This window comes from Chenopodium album, chromosome 23, assembly GCF_948465745.1.
Source record: "Chenopodium album chromosome 23, dcCheAlbu1.1, whole genome shotgun sequence".
In the NCBI taxonomy this organism is placed as follows: Eukaryota; Viridiplantae; Streptophyta; class Magnoliopsida; order Caryophyllales; family Amaranthaceae; genus Chenopodium; species Chenopodium album.
The window spans coordinates 31330275-31351947 of record NC_137856.1 but is presented as its reverse complement, the minus strand read 5'-3'; the positions used below and the strand labels follow the sequence as shown (position 1 = coordinate 31351947).

The 21673-nt window shown below is 34.3% G+C and overlaps 1 protein-coding gene across 2 annotated transcripts; it reads right to left on the bottom strand.

Moving 5' to 3' along the window:
• Positions 1-1135: 1135 nt before the first annotated feature.
• LOC145609748 (mediator of RNA polymerase II transcription subunit 25-like) lies at positions 1136-21001 on the bottom strand. Of its 2 annotated transcripts, none has more exons than XM_081665210.1 (15): positions 20721-21001; positions 18507-18537; positions 17412-17493; positions 15374-15504; positions 14212-14421; positions 14055-14120; positions 12474-12654; positions 9435-9502; positions 8513-9328; positions 7637-7690; positions 7475-7503; positions 6147-6215; positions 5883-5967; positions 5337-5423; positions 1136-1947 (listed from the first exon to the last, which is right to left on the bottom strand). In XM_081665210.1, exons 1-15 carry the CDS (start codon positions 20816-20818, stop codon positions 1378-1380), a joined length of 2577 nt encoding a protein of 858 aa, XP_081521336.1. In that variant the 5' UTR covers positions 20819-21001; the 3' UTR covers positions 1136-1377. The 2 variants fall into 2 exon arrangements, with proteins under 2 accessions (XP_081521336.1, XP_081521338.1); XM_081665212.1 differs by having other exon boundaries at positions 17412-17487.
• Positions 21002-21673: the final 672 nt, after the last annotated feature.

Genomic DNA, 21673 nt, shown 5'->3' with positions numbered 1-21673 from the left:
TCACTAAGGCCCTGTTCTTTTGAGCTTCTAGGCAGAACAGAGCAGATTTCAGCAGAGCAGAGCAAAGCAGAGCAGATTTCAGCAGAGCAAAGCAGAGCAGATTGAAGCAGAGCAGAGCCGAGCCGAGCCGAGCATATTTCATTATTATTATTATTATTATTATTATTATTATTATTATTATTATTATTATTATTAGTTATATGCATTATTATTACTATTATTATCATTATTATTAAATATTATTTAATATAATGTTATTATTAATTATTATTATTAAATATTAATTTTTAATAATATTATTATTAACTATTATATATTATTATTATTATTATTATTATTAAATATTAATTATTATTATTATTATTAAATATTAATTATTACTATTATTATTAAATATTAATTATTATTATTAAATATTTATTATTACTATTATTAAATATTAATTAATATCATCATTATTATTATTAAATATTAAATATTAGTTATTATTATTATTAAATATTAAATATTTATTATTATTAAATATTATTTATTTATTATTATTATTAAATATTAATTATTATTATTATTATTATAATAATTCAATATTGAGTATTAATTTTAAGCAGAGCAGAGCAGATTGAAGCAGAGCAGAGCAGAGCAAAGTAGATTTCAGCAGAGCAGAGCAAAGCATCTCTAAAGAACGGGGCCTAAGTCACCGCAATTTTGATAAGACGGGTCATCCAATATAAAAACATACATACACAATCATTGAAGAACAACAATTTCAAAAACCCTTTTGTCAAAAAAAAAAATAAAAAATAAATAAAAAAAAAAAGCCAATTTCAAAAACCGCCATTATTTAAGAGTAACAGAGCTTATATGTCTTATCCATTTATGATCATTAATACAGTATGATAAAAAGTTTCTAATAAAAAATGAAAAGGTTTGACAAAGAAAATCAAATGGCCTGATAGTTTTTTTTTTTTTTTTTTTTTTTTTTTTTTTTTTTTTTTTTTTCTTATAGTAGCTTAAAAAACTTTCTGATCAGTATTTAAGCATAGAAATCACTTGTATATAAACTGATAAAAGGAATCAAAGAGAAATTTGATGCTAAGTTTAGTACCTGTGTCTGTGTAGAGTGTGTACCACTATATTTGTTTATGAACGGAAATAACATTAGTTAATATTAAAATACTTACAATAAAATCCCTTCTTGCCTCTTGCATTTCCTAAGAATAGTTTAATAGATTAGAATATAATTAAGCTTTGATAAATTGATATCACAATCCAATAAATTAGACTATTCACTATATATTAACTAGCAGCGCCAACCCAAGTGAAAGACAAGGGGGCACTTTCAAATATTTCAGTTCAATTATAAAACACCTAAACAAACTAACCCATAAATCCACCTCCAGACATATTTGGCTGGGTCCCCTGCGATGGTACTTGTCCCTGTGGAAGCATTTGAGGTCGACCGGGACCTTGCATATAACCCTGACCCATTCCAGCACCAACCATTTGCTGAGGTTGAGATTGTTGTTGTAGTTGCTGAAGTTGCTGCTGCTGTTGTAACTGAGGTATTTGTTGCTGTTGCTGAAGTTGTGGAATTTGCTGTTGTTGCTGTAGCTGTGGAATTTGTTGTTGTTGAAGTTGCGGGATTTGTTGTTGTTGTTGTAAATGTTGCATGTTTTGTTGTTGTGGTAAATGTTGAAGCTGTGATTGCTGCATCTGTGGAAGCTGTTGTTGTTGCAGCTGTTGCATAGTTTGTTGTTGTTGCATATGTTGAAGTTGTTGAGGCTGCAGCTGAGAGTGTGGTTGCTGCTGCTGCTGCTGCTGTTGAGATTGCTGCTGCTGCATCTGCTGATTTTGCTGCTGCTGATGCTGCAACTGTTGATTTTGTTGCTGCTGGTGCTGCAATTGCTGCTGCTGACTTGGTATTTGAGGTTTAAAAATCACCATATCCTAGTTTACACACACACACACCAAAAAAAAAAAATAAATAAAAAATAATAATAAAAAAAAAGGCACAAAGCTTGTTAGGAAAATAATTTGAGGACTATTCAGTTCTGTTGCAAAGCTAACAAACCAACCATACAAGGCAAAATTAAAAATAGTAGCATAAGAAAACTAAGTATAATTGCCCCAAAACATTCTAATGTTAATATTATATTTTTTTTGAAAGCCATATAAAAATGGGGTTATATTATCAGATCATTAAAAGTAGAGCCGTCAAAAGCTGACCCAACATGAAAATTTACCCGAATCCGATTATTAACCAAACGGTTAGAACCTGGAAAATGGTGACCAGAACCCGATATGACCTCATCGAAAACCAACCCTAGACCCGAGTTAACCTGAGTATTTGAGACCCGCACCCGAACATGAACCGACCTAGAGATAACCTAGATATAACCCGTAAATTAATGACCTGAACCGAACTCGGCTGGAATCGAGATTCACCCAAACCTGTTTGAATTCATCAAAACCTGAATTTAACCCGACCTGTTACTAACCCGACCTATTACAAACCCGACCCGAATTTAACCCGACTTGTTACTAACCCGACCAGAAATTCAACGAGATTTGTTACTAACCCAACCTGAAATAAATACCACTTGTTATTGACTCTGCCCAAATTCAACCCGAAGTTTCTGACCCATTTGGAACTCAACCTAACCTGTTATTAACTTGACCCGATTTTCTCACCTTAAATTCAATTTAGACCACCTTATCAATATATAGTTATATACTCTCTCCGTTACGATTTACTCGCATCAATTACTAAAAATGGCCGGTACACATTTCTTGCAACAAACTTATTTATTTCCCTTTATGGTAAGTTTTTTGTGTGATTTTACAACATTACCCTTACTTTTTTTTCTTTTTCTAAACACCCTAATTAAACTTCTAATTTTATCTTATTAACTTAAACCCTAACATTAATTAACTTAAACATTTCTACCAAAATCATTCACCTTCCATCCAAATTTATCATCATCTTAATTGGCAACCACCACCACCATACTACCACCGCAACTCCACTGTTCAGAAATTTCTCTCTCTTTGTCCATCTCCCCCGATCTCCACCGCAACCATGGCGATCTATTGTTGCCGGAACTCACTATCGATATCCTGTTGGTTTTCGTCGCCTCCTCTCTCTCTTTACCCAGAAATCGGGGTTGTTGTGGTGCTCTATTTACCCAGAAATCAGGGTTGTCGATCTCTTCCTTCTCTTGGTAATTTTCCAGATCTGATTGTTTTCTAGGTTCCATGGATTTGTTGAGGGTTCGCGGGCTTCATGGTGGGTGGTTGGTGATAGGTGGTGGTTCGTTTGTATATGGTTCGTGGTTCGTGATGGGTCGAAATCAGGGTTACGGGCTAAATCGTGGGTGGTGCTGGGTCAAATTCGTGGTGTTGGGTCGAAATCGGAGGCGGTGGTGGGTCGAAATCGTGGTTGTGGGCGCAATTAGGGATGGTGGTGGGTCAAAATCGTGGTTTTGGGTTCGATTGTGGTGGTGGTTGTGGTATGGTGCTAGGTGGTGGTGGTGCTATGTGGTGGTGGTTTGCTGCTAGGTGGTGGTGCTGCTGCTGCTAGGTGCTAAGTGGTTGTATTTGATTTTTTTTTTTTATTTTGGGTTGGATTAACACTAAACACATGCCCTTATTTTTTGTTAATTACACTTACCATCTTTTGCCTAGGAGTCCGCAAACCCCCTCTTTGTTGCGAGTAAATCGTAACGGAGGGAGTAGTAACATAATCATTTCTAAATTATTTCTACTAAGATATGATCACAACGCAAATAAGAATATCAGATTATATTATATGAAATTAATGACATCTTGTGTGTGTCACTTGTGTAGTTGTGCCACTGTGTGCTTATGCAAACGAGTTACTATGAGAAGTTCAATAGTTAATAGTTCAATACATATGACTCCTTCCAAAAACTAATTATAGCTATTGGCTCATTTCTAAGTGTGAGAATATATATATATATATATTTTTTTTATTTTTTTTTTTTTTATTTTTTTTTTATGAGGCAGCTAAGTGTTAGAATATACTTTGCATATATGTACTAAATGTTCTATATATTTTTATTATCGTAGATATTGACTAGTTAAATAAAAATATATACAGTAATTAGAGAATACATGCTAAAAAAATCTAAGTTACTCGTAAAGTCGTAACTTTGTAAGGGTAAAACTACTCTATATACCCGAACCCGATATAGCACTGAGACCTAGATTAACCCAAACCAGAACATGACCCAATTTGGAAATGACCCGACCTAATCATAACCCGCAAATTATTGACTTGAATCGAACCCGATACTGATCCAACTGGACTCAGCAAATTATAGACTTGAATTGAGCCGACTTAAACCCGAGAATGACCCTAACTCATTTTAAGCCGTTAAAACCCAAACCCGACTGTTATTCACTCGACCCGAATATAACCCGACCTGTTATTGACCCGACCCAAACCCGATAAAATGTACGACCCGACCCGAAACCGACCCGCATAGGTTACAACATTAACCCGAATTGGTTCAAACCGAGTTGACCTAGACTAGGCAAATGAGTTATTCAGGTCAGCTAACATTCGGGCCGGGTATGGATCGATTCAGGTTTCAGGTCAACTTCGGGTCGATATCAGGTTAGTTTCAGGTCAGATATGTTCGGGTTGGGTCAAGTATGTTCGGGTCATATTCGAGTTAGGTCAAAATCTAGTCGGTTCATGTTCAGGTTGTTCTGTTTGTAAATCAAGCTCAAATAAAAAATTTAATACGAAGTACATATTTTGTTATTGTTATAATAAAAACTATCAATTCAGTTTATGAGCTTAGCTATGGCTAAAGATGAACAATTTGAGTTATTTTTGGTACAAGACTTTTTAAGTTCAATTATAAGGTAATTTTAGTTCGGGACATTTCGGGTGTCGGGTCTGTTTGGGTCAATTTCGGGTATCGGGTTTGTTCGGGTCAGTTTGGGTTATCGGGGCTACTCTGGTCAATTTGTGACTAAAAGTAAATGGTATTAAAGATAATGGGTGAAGTTGAACTGAGAAGATTTGTGACTAAAAGTAGTGGAACCAGCTCCAAAAAAAAAAAAAAAAAACGCTATTTGGGGGAATCCCCAATCCTCAATACACAAATTACAAAAATGGGTACACTATTAAAGAACAGAGGGAGTATTTTGCAAATAGACGGAACATAAGGAACTAAAGAAGCCAATCAATTTCTGCAGAACACACTTTAAATGATAATTCAAGCAAATTGCTGATAATAATCTTTTAAGATGAACTTGTAAATAAGCAAATAAAGTACAGAACAAAAAAAATAAAAAAAACTTACCCCAGGAAAAAGCATTCCTATTAAGCGGCAGGCTTTATCAGAAACGGACAGCAGCAATGTCTGTGTAGGCAGCTGGATAACTGCACACTGAAAGTTCAAACACAAGCAAAAAAAAAAAAGTGATCTCAATCTAACTGTAGTAGCATAAATAAAAGCATCTAAAACATCAGAAGTTTATTGCTTCCCTTAGACGTACAGGAAGAGAACAACATGTGACTCACAAGAAGCATCCACATTCACAAAGTTCAATAATAAACACGTCAGTAAATTATGCACTTTTCTCAATTTTCACAAAATAACATCAATATATAACACCTTCTGGTATGAAACTTCAACAAAACTAAAGACTCATTGTACTTCCAGATCAGCAGACATCATTATACAGCAAATCCAATTCCCCTTCGTTCAACAACATATTAAATCCCCCCCCCCCCCCCTCTTCCTACTTCCCATCTTTTTCCTAATCAGGCTATGAATGTGCCAGAAACAAGATTAGGATACACAGGTATGACATCAGAAGTCACAAAGAACTATCCAACAACTCACAAGCTTCTTTTCTTGTAGCTGAGCAAGAAATCCATGCTGATTCATCGCCCTGAAAACAAGAAAATCTGCTTTGCCAACATATTGCCTGCAAGTGAAAAAGGACAAAACATAAGATATCAGATGACTAACATTAACATTCATGTTAAACAGTTCGGCTCTGTAGTCCCTCGTAGAAACACATATGTGCATGTCAAGAGCATCAAAGATACAAGAAAAACAAACAACAATTTCAATATGGCAGTAAGCCTGAAAGGAATGCATTACTTGTTATTCATGTGATCTTGAGAAATAAGACGGACTATTTGCATAGTTGGCGGCCAGTTTGCTGCAAGTCTGTGCAAGAGTAATAGAGAGTTAGTAAGGCCATTAAATGGTATATGACCCACTTCCTTTTTTTTTTTTTTTTTTTTTTTTTTTTTTAATGGATTTTTGCAGGAAGGAGACAAGGTAAGGTGTGAAAAAAAAGGGGCCAACTAAGGTTTATTTGCAGTGAATGCAGATAGTGACATATTCCCCGTCAACTAGCAGTAAAGACAAATAATACAACTAGAAGAAATACACAAAACCTTAACAGAAAGCCAATAGCAACAGAACCTATAGTACTAAAGACAATGCATCCAGAAAAAAATGTACAGAAGATAGCTTAAATATACAGCACCATATCTGCTCACTCATCCTCTTTCTCTTCCTCCATGTCTTTAACACTTTACTCCTTTCCAGTTCTCTCATGCATTTCTAGTTCTCAAATTTCACTGATTCATTTATTTCACTCATTCTTTTTTCTGCTCTATTATCCCTTCTATGTAATCCTGATTCTCTCTATTCAATCTTCTTCCCGCCAAGATTTTCACTCGCTTGTATGATATATGTTCTTATAAATTCTGAATCAGTATTATAATGAATCCTTACCTTTCAAACTTTGTCAGACAAGAATACAGTACAGCTTCTATGTTTCCTAATAACAGTATAAAACATTTAAGTTCTCTGCTGAAAATAATCAAACAATATACTATTATACTCAGTCATTAAGACTACAGTAGTGCATAAAACAACTTTTAAGGTCCCTCATTACAATTCTTGCTGCTCATTGATTTTTTTGTTCCTATGAGGAGTTTAATTAATGTTCTCCGCTCTAATAATTTATTTTTCCTGGCTTATTATTGAAACTTTAAGGAACTCCTCACTAAATTTAGTTCAGAGACAAATCATTAATTAGATTGTGAGTAGTTTGTTGAAGGTGTATGCCTCTATCCACATGCCACAGCTTTACTGTTCCCTGCACTTTTGAGCAACAATCCACAAGCTTGTCAAGCATACATTCTAAATTTCTAATGCACCACTATTGCACAAAAAGAATCACCATAAAAAAGAATAAAAAAAAACCATCATACAGCAGAGTAACATAACTCAGCTAAGCACCAACATCTACTTACTAAATATCCAAGAATTTGAACTCAGAATAGCTGCATAACACAGCTAAGCAGCTACATCAACTTTAATAATGTAGCAAATTTTTCAAGGGGGCTTCAAGCACATAAATGAGCAGCCAAGACAAACAAAGATTAATAACACGAGGAAACAGATTTACTTACGTCTCTGAGGCTGATGCATTCCTGTACCCCTGCATCAAGAATAACAATCCTATTAAAAAGCTTCCAGGTGTTATTCATTACTTTATCTGATAAATAAAGTAAACAACATTATTGATCTTAATTAAGAACTAATAAACTTAAAATACATATTATAAAAAGTACCTCTAATCTAGTAATAAATACAGGTTGTCCCTGTCTCTGTCCGGATAAGTTTCCCTGTAATTATCAGTAACAAAATTCAGAAATAATACTACCATGCAGAGAGTGAGAGAGAGAGGGCTCATCTCCTCAAAGACTGTAAGACACTGATTGAAATTCACACAATAATAATATCAAGAAATTGAACAAAGAAACCTCTCAGTATGAATTCCACCGAGCTGCTGAGGTATCAAGAGGTTCATATGTACGGAGCTTTACGCTTAACTACCCAGTGCCTATTGGATATTTAAGTCAAGCACTATCAAGCTTATGCCTTACCGGCCTAGAACTCTAAATGAGTATTTCGAGCACAAATGTCCAAGAAAAAACTTGACCATAAGGCATAAGCAACTACAAATTCTTCTGTTTCCCTAAAGCAATACTAAACATGTTCTCATGGTCTCTAATCAGCACCCAACACATTCTGGCAATAATCAATAGGGCTGTTTTTATTGAAGCATGTCAAAAAGAATCATCTAAAAATCATTGAGCTCAAAGAAAAGAAAAGGAAAAAAAAAAAAAACAGTAAAGCAAATTTGCGCTTCAACTTTTAAAAGTGCTTCTGGCTTTCATCTAGCAATATATATGGCTATAAAGTAAACACCCCAGCTATGTAATAATATGAAGATTTACTAGAAATGAGAGAACACTAAGAGATGAATTCGTACAACAAACTAGAACCAATAAATCCATATATAAGTGCAACGTATCATTGTAATCTATAGTCTGAAGCCCTTTCAGCTAGACCACCCCCCCCCCCCCCCACACACACACACACAAAATAAAATAAACCCTACACTCGTCTATATTCACAAAGAAAGTAAGCACACTGATATTTACCTCCCAAACTTTAACATATTTGGATTGTGAAGACTGTAAAGAAGCCGTAGCTTGTTGAGACATCGGCATATTAGCAGCTGAATTGTTCACTCCAATAGATTGCATTCCTGGCTGTACCTGCTGAGGCATTCCTGGAGTTGGCATCATAGAGCCAGTACCGGATGGTGCACCAGTTGAACCAAGATTCGACATCATGTTTTGATTCATATTAGTCCCACTCTGTGTCATAGCCGAAATATTTCCCTGACCAATCCCAGATACAGGTTGACCCATCGCATTACTTACATTTCCTTGGAGATTAGTCAACGGCTGAGAAATGCCTAGGTTAGAATTTCCAGAGACATTTGAAGTTGCAGTAGAAAATGAACCGAGGGTTGAGTTCTGTAAAGGCTGAGAAGCTCCTGCAATGCTTCCCGATCCAGTTACAGTAGAGATGCCGGACTGTCCAGAAGACAATACAGTTTGAGAAGGCGGCACATTCGATGTCATACCATTAGATATCATGTTTGACATGTGCATACCAATAGTGTTCCCACCCATTGAAGGCAACCCTAGAGAAGTTCCTCCAGCAAGGGCTACTCGAGCTTGAGAGATATTGTTTAGTATGGCACCCACAGGACGAACGGGTTGAGAAATACTACTGCTAATAATTGGCTTCAGATCTGGAACATTTTCATTGGTTGTAGTCGGCTCCTGAGACACGGAAGGAGGCGAAGATGCCTGTAAGCTAGAAACACTTTGTGCAGCAGCACGAGGAATGGAAGGCATATGAGGTATAGCAGGTCCTGATGCCATGGATGTCACTGTACTTGGCTCCTGAAATAGAATTAAAGATAACAGGTTCAGCAACAAAATTAAAAACTAATAAATACATAAAACAGTTGACAAGTCAAACACATAAGGTAGAATACAGAAGTCTTACGATTTTGACAGTTGCTTGCGGAACGTTTCCCATAGACACGGATGGTCTATTCATGATATATCCATTCCCTGAAAGAATAATAAATTTAATATTTTAGTAAATGGATAACAGAAATGTAAAAGCACAAGATTTATGATAACATTAGCATATCAAGTTATAAGCATTCAAGTTACAACCATCACAAAAGGCTTCTAACAAGATAATAAGATGAGCGACAGATTCCCCAAAATTTGCAATAGGAGGCACCCCAACTCCCCAAGATCTTAAAATATCATTCGGTGAACAAATGCAGGATCTCATTAATAACCTACAATATCTGGTGAAGCAAGAAACGATGCATCACGTAGCTTGCAGTTAAAAAGAGATAGCCTGCAAATTTTGAATTTTATTTTCCTTTCTTCCCAAAAATCCTATTCTCCAAATGAAAGCACATTGATAAAATTAGCCTCCAATTATGTAATTAGTGACTAAGTTTTACTTCTTGGAGTGTAAAAATGTAGCACAGAAGATATTGATTATAACATAAAAGCAAATCTGCCGAATCAATATTTGTAGATGCACAATTTCAATTTTCAAACTGAAACTTTATTTCAAGGATAATTAAGAAAACCCATATCAGATTATCAGCATCCGAGTTGGAATCATTACATCATCCTCAAATCCTCATGAGAGGATGGCTGTATCACTGCCAAACACTCAACCACAGTTAAAAGTATATGTCATCGCAACATCAGTTAAAAATAATACAAAGCACAATGGAACCATCCTCCAACCCTCAACTACCCAACATTTCTTCATCCTGCTTTCCTTCTCTTCTTGGCATAAGCTACAACAGCTTAAAAATCATACTTCCTTTCCTAAACACAACCTTTGCTAGAATCTTCACCTTGTCAAATGCCTAAACCTCTAAAAATATTCTTTGCAAGGACTTCCAATTTCCAAGTCCAATCTGCCAATCAGCTAGGAAAGCTCACAAAAATTCTATGCAAAAAGGCTAACAAAATTTTTGGCCAAAAAAAAAAAAAATAAAAAATTCTTGGTATGGCGACAAATCGTTTCTTCGTTTCCATTGAAATAGACCTCCTTAAATTTAGCAACTCCAATATTTTTATATACAGAACCTTCTTCCCAATTATTCGACAGTTTTGAAAAAAGAAACAATTGCAACAATCATACATGTTCACGTCCAACAAGAGCCTTCTTAAGGAAGGTAATTCTTTAACCCATTGATGTTGTACAACAAATATCAAAGCCCCCAATCTCCCCTTGCTTGAAAATAATCTAAGAACTTCAAGACCAGCAACTCCCCATGGATGAATTTCCATGTGCATTATTAATGCGGGGAAAAAAAAAAAAAAAAAACATAATTACTGCAAGGGAATCCATCCGCTCTAATTTAAATTTGATGACAATATTCAATAACATATTAACATCTCTACATTGTGTAAACCTCCAAAACCAATGTGCCTAAAGAGCTCTATTCATGGTGTGACACTGCAAATTAATACCCCCCCCCCCAATCTTGATTAGACAACAAGACATACCTAGTAACCTTAAATGACAGCCTTTACTGAATCCTTATCGACCTTTAAGAAGTCCTATTCAATATTCTCTAATTTTGAAGCAAAACTAGTAAGAAAAGTAAGCATGGACATTAAAAAAAAAAAAAAGTTTCTCTTTAGCAAGAATGAGGGAAAGAAACAAGTTAGCTAAAAGTACATATAACACCCCCAAAATTCGAGCCTTTCAACCTTTTCAGCATTCAAAAATCCAACAATCAAACCATGGGAGTGTTACTGCTACACTTGTTTTCCATAGAAAATAAATGCAAAACAAAACAAAACAAAATAAAATTTAATAAACTAAATGGTCTAAGTGCTAACAAAATAAAATTTAAAATAAATTATAAAATGTATGTACAAAAATTGATACCAGAAAATTCATTTACTAAAATATTTCAAAAATTCGGGGCATTACATCTACTCCTCCCAAAAAAAAAGGTTCATCCTCGAACTTTAAGGTCAAATCTCAAAACAAGGCTCACACGGTGACGAAAAGACAAGTTAGTATAACATTCCCCCCCCCCCCCCCTTACGAAACTTAGCGTACCTGCTCAAAAAGTTCTAGATAGCTCTTTTTCATGCCATTGTGTACCTAGAGCTTTAAATGAGTACCAAGAATAAAATTTAAAAGAGTTTTAAAGGAGTTGTGAAAATACTTAGTTGACTAGAAAAAAATAATAATAAATTCAGAGAAACTCCTATATCATTCATACATATCAGAGAAATATACAAACAAAAATGGTGAGATACAAAAGCACTAAAAGTGGTTGGTGATGCCATGAGAAGGAAGCTTGGAAGTTTGAAGGGATGCTTTCCAGCGAAAGTGTGGTGATTATGCTTTGGAAAGTAAACGAAAAGTGGTAAATTTGTAAGCAAATAAGATGAACTTATATCAATGATAAATTTGTAACTGCATCTGCTATAAATTTTTTATTTTCTACTCATTTTCCATTTTAGGCTGGTTTTATATCTTCTACGCACTTAACTTTATTCCATTTTCGACAAACTATCTTAACCATCATACCCCTTTTGGCCCAAGTTAATTACCTTTCCACACATCCTATCTCCTACTCTATCTTATACCCACCCACCTTTCCACATACACAACACACTCTTGGTTTATCTTATATTCACACTCATTTTTGCACCCTCATTTTTACTTTTTCCTTACACTCACTTTTTTTTTTTTTTTAAACTTCGTATTTATAGTAAAGTGAGGCAAAAAAACAAAAGTAATGCATTTTATCGGACGCCAAGTTATTTTTCTAGTAAGAATTCTAGTGATTACGTTCAAGTTTCATTGCAAAAATCATACAAGTTTCGGCTGCCAATCTACTGCAACTAAAAGTTAAGGGGCTCAATTGCACACTTGATGACCTGGGGGGATCACCACTTTGCTGGATGTTATATCAATTAGTAATGGTTAGCAACTTAACAATTCAAGGACCTAGCCTGCCAACAAATTTCATTCAATCACCTGGTGGCACAGAAGGAGGGGCTGAGCCAGGAGGTGAAGTTGTGGCAGGATTCTGACTTTGAGCTAATCCCGACCGACTTAAAGCAGCAAGAGCCTCCATGAAGCTATCTGATATCTGAACAGTGTAGTGAGGTTGTTTAACATCAACAGCTGGATCAGCCGCCATCTGGTTACGCTTACCCTACGACAACACATTAATTTTTATGTTAATTGAAAATGCAATCGTAAAGTTTTATTTTAACTGCACATACAGCAGAAAAACTTAAATAAGAATAGGAAAACTACATTTAGGACCAAGTGGGAGAATTTAAACAATCTCTGATAAAAAATGAGAAGCTACTGGTCTTCTTATTCACACAAGTTTATATTAATGCCAATTTGCATACAAACAAAATCAGGGCATGAGTTTAGAATTTCTAGTCAAAAAAAGGTTGTGGTGTTTAAATATCCCAGCAAGGAAGACACTAATAGCCTAATATTAACAAAAATGAAATCTAAGTATCTTGTTACTTTTCTCAAACTTTTCTGTTGTATCACGATTAGACAAAAGGCATGCCAGGCTGCAGCAATCTGCTTAGGTCGTGGACCTTGATAGTGGTTCAGCTAAAAACGTACACACTTTCTTGTTTTTTCAGTGGGCACGAGAGACATCAAAGGGATGAACAAGTTCAGTACTGTGACAGATACATAGTGATGTTTGGCACTATTCCCCAGTTAGCCAGAATTTCTAGCAGCTAGATGAGAAAATTTAGTACGAAGGTACAAGAAGTCAGGACGTGAAGGGAAAAAATTGGTTTCCCAGCACCAAATTTAGATAGATGTGAAGCAATTTAAAAGAAAGCAAGGTGATACTGAAGGGAAAGACTTCTTTATAGAGTTCCATTTTGCTTTCATAAAACTGATGACATTTCTGAAGGCCCCTTTCCAGTCATGCTTGTTAGGCACTAAGGCATGTCAGTCAACAAAACCTAGAAATGGTTGCTTCCTTTCCAATCCTTTTCCCCAAACCGAACTTTTAAATTTTCACTTTCTCCTTTAACCATCTCAGATCAACAAAACCTGACATGTCTTGCAGTCCTTAGAAATAGCATCCTGGTTTGTGAACATCACATGTTACCATTAGCTCTAAAAATTGCATCAAAGTCTCTGAAATACTCAACCACTTTGAAATTTCAGGGTTTCTAATTTGCTGATGCAGTTGCAATCAGCACCAATTTTGCAGGCAATGCGGATGGTTTACAGCTGCCATAACCTAATACCATAATCCCGATAAGCTCAAAAAACCTTTACAATGCTGTCTCAAATTCTCAATACAATGAGTCAATGATATACATCACTTAAACCTTTTGGCAAGTTCATACTTCCTGGAAAATTTGAAAAAGTACCATCTCTCCCCCCCCCCCCCTCAACACACACACACACACACACACACACACACACAAATATCTACACACTAGAGCCCTCCTTACAAGTAAGTGAAATGGCAAACATATGTCATGAAAAGAACAGTGCAAATGCAAAATCTAGACAAAGACAAAAGTATCCTTCACTGTAATTGTGAGCTAAAAAAGTGTTGCTTACTGCGTTATATATTGCTTTAAGCTTAGGTAGCGGTTTCGGACAAATCACAGACAACGAGACAGAACACTGCATGCAGAAACCAAGGTCAGGCTGCTACATGTAAAAAGTAAAACAAAAGATTTAATTCATATAATGAAATGCAGATAAATTCCAGTACCAGACCAAACCATTTAGACACAGTCTCAGCATCATATAAAAGATTCTCGGCTTGAGATTCACCATTTTCACCCTGCTCAGAATTTTCAATTGCTGGTCGATATACTGGTGTCGGCAAGGAATAAGGGTTACTAGCAGAAACAAGAATACAATGTCTTTTTCCATCCAAATTCTGTTCAGCCCGATATCCATTTTGAGGGATAGCAAACATCTAAAAAGTAAGCAAACAAGTCAGTATCTAGCAGGCCTCTCTCTAGATATAAATGCCAATCAACAGAACATATCTTTGTATAAGACAAAGTTTGGCATTACTTTAACAAAAGATACAAGGAAATGCAACAATAAAGAAGGTTGTTTATGATTTCAATAGCTAGACTAACAATTCCTCCATCAAACTCATAATTTAACAAGGTTAGTAAGGAAGAAGATTGACCAGTACACAAAGGGGAGGTTAGGGGGAAAGGGGAGAGTGGAGAGGGATAAACAGCTCAAGAAGGTAACCAGTAATCTTTATGTAATTAATGCTAAGTATACAGACCAGGTTGAAAAATGCCTCAATAGGAGCACTTTCCATCAAGAATCAACCTTTTGGCTAATATTTCGTTCGCTTTCTTTTAATTTACTCACTATCCTATTTCGGATTTTTTTTTTTAAAAAAAAAAAAAATTTACTCACTACAAACTATTTTATAATTGTCACTTTCACACCTTACTTTTTTCCCTCTATTTTAAGTGAGGCAACAAAATAGGTAAGCGACATTTACATAATACAAAAGTAGAACCCAATGACTCCCAAACGCCACAGGATCAGTAGTCAGTACAAAAAACTGCTTTCATTAGCTAGCTAGCTAACAAGTTGCCGTATCTTACATAATTATTCTTTACAAGTTACTTATCCACCTACTTTTCCACAATGATATCAGCAAAGTAGATTTCAGCAATTTCCAACCAAAAAAAGGTTGAGATGAATCAAATTATGGTAATGCAACATGCATCAGGCCTCCTTTGCAACAGAAAAAACTACCGAGGCAAAACATTGACTTGGACGTAACAGCAAATAAAACAAAACCAGAACAAGAAGCATAAATACTAATTTAAGTGAAAGTAAAGATATAACAATAGCAACAACTAAACTATGAGCACTTTAAAAATCAAAATCCACACCATTAAAGCCTCGGCAAGGCCTTCGGCAGTTGCAACATCGTTCCATCCACCGCCAGAAAAAGTTATGGAAGACAACCAGCTTAAAAAATTATCCATGTCTCTTGTCCAACCACTTCTTTGAACCAAGGAACCTGTTAAAATATTTCAAATATCAATTTCATCTTCGAACAAAAAAATCTAATTTGATTGAGACATCAAAATAAATCTGAAATATGTGACTACAAATTACTTTATACACTGCACCACAAGAGAGAAAATGAGGCCTGCATAGATTACAGGAGTTAACAACTAACACATCAATGCCTTAAAAGCAACACATAGTACCCCTGGCCCATGAAGTAAAGTCATGTGAAACCTACATATTCAAGGATCAAATTTTTTTAAGAGTGTCTTTAACTCTCTAAGGGGGCGTTTGGTTCACGAAATATAGGTATGAGCTATGGGTTTAGAATGACTAAAACCCATACCATATGTTTGGTTGACAAAAATATGAATTTCAAACCCATACCTCAAACCCATGAGGTATGGGGTTTAGAAACCTTGGGGGGAGGTGTGTTTGGCTCATTCCATTCCCTTAGGTATCAAATAAAAGGAGAGAATAGTGAGATATTCCATTCCAGAATTACACCAAACACATGTTATTAAGTATCAAGTTCCAACCCGATACCACCTTAACCCCATTCCTGATTCCAACCCCATACCACTTTGTGAACCAAACGCCCCCTAAGTGTTTCTTCTTACTGTTTCTTTTTCTCTCTGCTCTCCTTTTTTCACTATTGGTTTAAGAATTATTTAATGTCACATAAATTGAGTACTATTATGAAGCAACTAACTAAAAAATGTAAAAAGTGTCTAATGGGCTATACATTTTATAAGAAATACAGAATAATCTCTTCCTGCAAACAGAAGGCAGTGAGAAAAAGAAAAGACTTATATGACCAAAAAATAGCCCAGATGAAACAAAGCCAGACACTCAATTACCCATCAATTTTGTGATTGATCTCTTTTCTAATAGATAAATAAATATATATCGCACTCTCTTTGGTGTACAACGACAATAACAAAGCCTTAATCCCAAAAAGATAGGGTTGATGACATGAACCAAGACTTTAACATGTGGTTGTCGATAAAGATCGGTTTGCCTCCATTCACTTCTATCTAGTGATATGTACTTCTATACTAAAACCCAATTTCTTCATATCCTTTTCCATTTCTCCTCTATACTTACTAGTGCAGTAGCACATTGTCATCACACATGTCCAAGTATAAAAGCCAGTTCTCTCTTATCATATTTTTCAGTATCTTCAACGCCAAACTCACTCTGAAATTCTAAAAATCCTGAATTCAATTTGTTTTCACTTATATTCACACATCAATTTCAACTCTCAACATAACATAACATATGAGTTATACTCATCTTCTTCATATTATCCTTCCTAAATTCCCAAAATTAAAGTAGATGACTAATCTACTACTGTAAGTCTGTAATACTTCCTTCTTTTTCTTTTAGTTCAGTGATTTATCTTTGTCGGTTTCGCCTCTTTATTTAAGGTAGTTCTGAAATTACAAATAAACCATGTGATTAGCCAAAAAAAAAGTATGGGAGAGAAAATAGCTTATAACAAGCCGATAAGGTGTTACAGCAATCAAAAAGGCAACTGTTCTCATATACAACATTTTAACATAAGCACTGCATTTAAAAAAAACAGTATTGTTTAGTGTTAACGTTATGCGGATATAACTGGATGGGATGGACGTATAGAGAAGGAAAAAAAAGGAATTTAATGAGGATTGGGAAATATAAAATGATCTTTACTTCACAAGGGCATATATGGCGTGATTATAGAGAGGAGGAAAATAAAATAATCAGAAATAGAGAATATAACAGAATAGGAATTTAACAAAAAAAAAAAAAGGTTCAATATTTTAGGTAGGCTGTCAAAGTTAACATTCGCTATGGAGAAGCAAAAACATGAAGGTGTAGTCCAAGCATATGATTTATAGATAATGGATTTAAATAAGATTCTTAAACACCTACCGGAATAAGGTCCGTGTGTATTAAACACAACTAGGGCAAGCTCAAAGGTCGAACCAGAAACAATTGAAGTAGGCTTCTGTATCTTGCAAAGAAACAAAAACATATGCACTAAAATTAGGAAGATAAGATAATTGTAAAAAAAAAAGTTGAACCTTATACAAAATTGAAAAAGTAGAATGTATCATCATCAAAACTCCCAAAAAAAAAATCAAAAAGGCACTATAACAGAATGGTTAGGTGAGTAAAACAAGAGGCACAACAGATGTCAAATTTATTTCCTCAACGCAAAAAGTAAATGTACTACATCTCATTACATAAATTCATCAAAAAAAGCTTGACAATCACTTCTAGCTCCAACAGTCTGTCTACTGCTGTCCGTCTTGAAAGTCAATATTATCTTTGTTTCTTTGAGAGAATGAATCAAAGATTTTATTATTACCTTAAAAATAAAAAAATAAATAATAAATAATAAATAAAACCTAAGTTGAAAGGTAACTTTCCATTTATATTTGGCTATTTACGGTATCTACAATATTCAAAAACATTCTCCCTGTTTCCAAAAAATTTAAAGTATATTAATAGAATAATAATAGCGTATCTTAGAATATTTAATCATCAATGGGAAAGCAAATTCATTTTTAGTTTTAGAATAAAATTGTTTTCTAGATTTCCAAGATATTGTTTAAGTCCACAAATTACATCCTATACACTAAGCTGTGATTATCAATGAATTTCCTAAAAGAAGAAATTCTCCATTACCAATAATCACTAGTGTAACAACACATCCAGCAAGCCAGACTGGCCAACCATCAAAACTAAAGCCCATTTGACATCAAAATACGTAGAAGAAACCAACTTCCCAAACCTTTCTTTTCCACCAGACCTCGAGAAAACGAAAGGGAAGCATGCAACTCAGAGGTCAGCTAAAATTAGATATTGCAATCAGAAAACCCCCTCCTAAATGATTGACAAAATATAAATTTGGCACTTGAATGAAGAAGATAACAAAGGCCAATACTAGAGTAATTTAAAAAATAAAAAAAGGGTGAGAATGAGACAAATAATCAGAAAGCATAAGAAGGAAAAATAACAAACCTGAGTTGTCATATCATTTGAACAAAAAGACCTGCATATGAAACAAAACATATTACATTTTTTTTCTTGGGAAGTAAAGGCTTGTATGATTTTGTTTAGATACATTTATAAATCTTATAATTGTCAAGTAGGACAGACGTTAATACACCTCAATGCATGAGATTTCACGCCAACAAAATCATACACAAAATGTTAAGCTTCCTGCTACAAATCCATTTCTTTCCTTTTCAAGGAGGTAAGATAGACAATGGGAAGTAGAGTAACCCAATCAAGATGAAAGCATTTGATGCAGCAAATGACTTCACACAAAAAAAAAAAAAAAAAAAAAAAAAAAAAAAAAAAAAAAAAAAAACCTAACTAAAAGTTCTACTGCCAGACTAGTCCCCAAAAGGTTTCAAATTATAAAAAAATAAATAAATAAATAAATAAATAAATAAATAAAATCTATCCTATTTTCAAGAAAAAAAATCAACAATATACGTGAAACACTTAAAAAGAAAGAAACTGGTTCGCTGCAGTATTAGTAGGACAGTGAAGCTACAAAATAACTCATGATTTCTAGCATAGCAAGGCTGCAAGCTACACATTAAAAATGCATGGTTTGTTGATAGTTAATTCCGGCTAATTTCTAGATTAAAGGCTATAAAAACCCACAATACATATACATTCAACAAAGTGCAAGCAAACAAAACCAGCTCAAGCTGAGAAGAGCAAAAGCTTGCACTAAGTTAAGAGTAGTTTCATCTCGGATAAAGCAACGGAATATACAGCCCAATATTGTAAGGGAGTAAATCTAATAACCCTCATCGACCTATCTACATCAAGCAGGGTGAAAACTGCAAATAGGTTGTTCAGGGGTGAGTAAAGAAGCCATTGTATTGTTCTGTTACAATAAAATCCAGCAGAGTTTTCTCTACTGCGATCATGTTCGTACTTAGATCTAGTGAGGGGCCCAAACATGTTAATTATGGTATGCAATCAGCAATTCAACTCACAAACTTTTCAAACACCAAAATTAAGATGTTTCAAAATCAAGCACAAAATACCCATTCATACTAGCTAAGCAACATTATTTCATTCAATCAGGCCAAAAATATCATCAAAAATAGCATTACGGCATAACCTAGACTTCTTAATATCACTCAGTATCCACAGAGTTAACAATTTAGTAAAAATAATACAAAGTGATAAATCAAACCGTTCCAAAATCGTAATTAATCTAATTAGCCATCATTAAATCAACCAATAATTACCATAAAATATCATCATGATCATTTTCAACAAATTAAAACCTAAAATACACAAGAACAAAATTTTTTTTTTTTTAAAAAAAAAAAAAAACGAATAAGAAAAATTCATTCATTCACAACAAAATTCCATTCAATTCTACCAAAAAAATCATCAAAAACCAGCATTACTGCATAACTAACTAGAAAGGCAAGCCCTTCTCCCTCTTGTGAGAAACCCTTACCTTAGAGATGTATAAAATAACACAAATCAAACCGTTTTAAAATTGCAATTCCTCCAATTAACCATCATTTACTCAACCAATAATCACCATAAATATCACCATGATCATTTTCAACAAATCAAAAACCTAAATTACTCTCAAACAAAACTAAAAACTAATTTTTAAAAAAATGAATCAAAAACAACAAATTCCATTCAATTTAACCAAAAAAATCATCAAAAACAGCATAACTGCATGAACTAGTCTTCATAATTTCACTCGAAATCCAAGCACAGTCAACAATTCAGTAAAACAACACAATTCAAACAGTTTCAAAATCGCAATTCATCCAATTAATCATCATTTAATCAACTTATAATTTCGATCATCATGAAAATTTTCAAAAAAAAATCAAAAACCTAAATTACACTCAAACAAAACTAAAAACGAATTTAAAATCAAACACAACAAAATTCCATACAATTTGACAAAAAAAATCATCAGAAACAGCATAAGAGCATAATCTAATTCCACTCAAAATCCAAACACAGTCAACAATTAAGAAAAACAACAAAAAAATCAAACAGTTTCAAAATCGCAATTCATCCAATTAACTAACCATCATTTAATCAACCAACAATTACCACAAACATCATCATGATCAATTTCAACAAAACAAAAACCTAAATCACACTCAAACGAAACAAGTAAATTCAATCGAACAACAGCAAAGTAAAATTAAAAGCCCTAATTTAGCGAAAAACCTGATGATCTTATCAAGGTAATCGGAAACAATGGTTTTCCAATAAGGACCCATAGCCGCAGTCCCTTCAACAACGAGTATAAGCTGCTTGTCCGCCATTGAAATTCAGCTTAGAGCATGAAGATTTTGGCGGGGTTGAATTAAGGAGAGAGAAATTGATTCAATTGTTTTTTGGTTTGTTTAATTTGAGATGTTTCGTACAAAACCCAGGTTTGTTTGGCTTTATAACAAGTTCCAGAAATGTAGTTTACTTGCAAACTTTCAGTGCAAGCTTACGACGAAGTTTATTTTGTTTCCTTTTGTGTGAAAGATTGCGTTATGTCTGGGTGAGTCAAACTCAACTCAACACACCTCAGCGGGCCGTGCTCGGGGTATATTGGTAAATCGCTATGGGAGAAGTAACCATCTAACCGGAAGTTTATTAAAGTTCATAAGTAGGGTTTATATTACTTGAATTTCACTCGTCTTATATTATCTTGTTTTGTTATCAAACTTCATCTGATCTTATTGATCTTACTTTTTATTTTTTACTTGATATTTTTTCTTTCAAAAAAAAAAAGTGAGGATCAAATTGCTTATTTCAATTATGTTATGCAATCAATATAAAAAAAAAAAAAAATATAGTGTGAGATTTTTTACATAGTGATATTAGGAAAGTAATATCATTAGGATTATTTATGGGAGGATAAGATTTGCTAAATGATATTGTTTTGATTTTGTGAATCATATCCTTGGTATTTATGGTAATATATCTTTTAAGAATATTGTTTCTTATTTTATGTTATCTTATATTTTGTTAATGGTGGTCAAAAAATCAGGCCGGGCCGGGCTCTAACATATTACCTCGTGCCCAAACCCGTTAAAAAGTGGCGGGCTTGTAGGGCCAAAGCGGGTTTTTTTGGGTTTTTCAGGCTGGGTTCGAACTTTTAACTATAAATACGGTTTTAAGCTTGC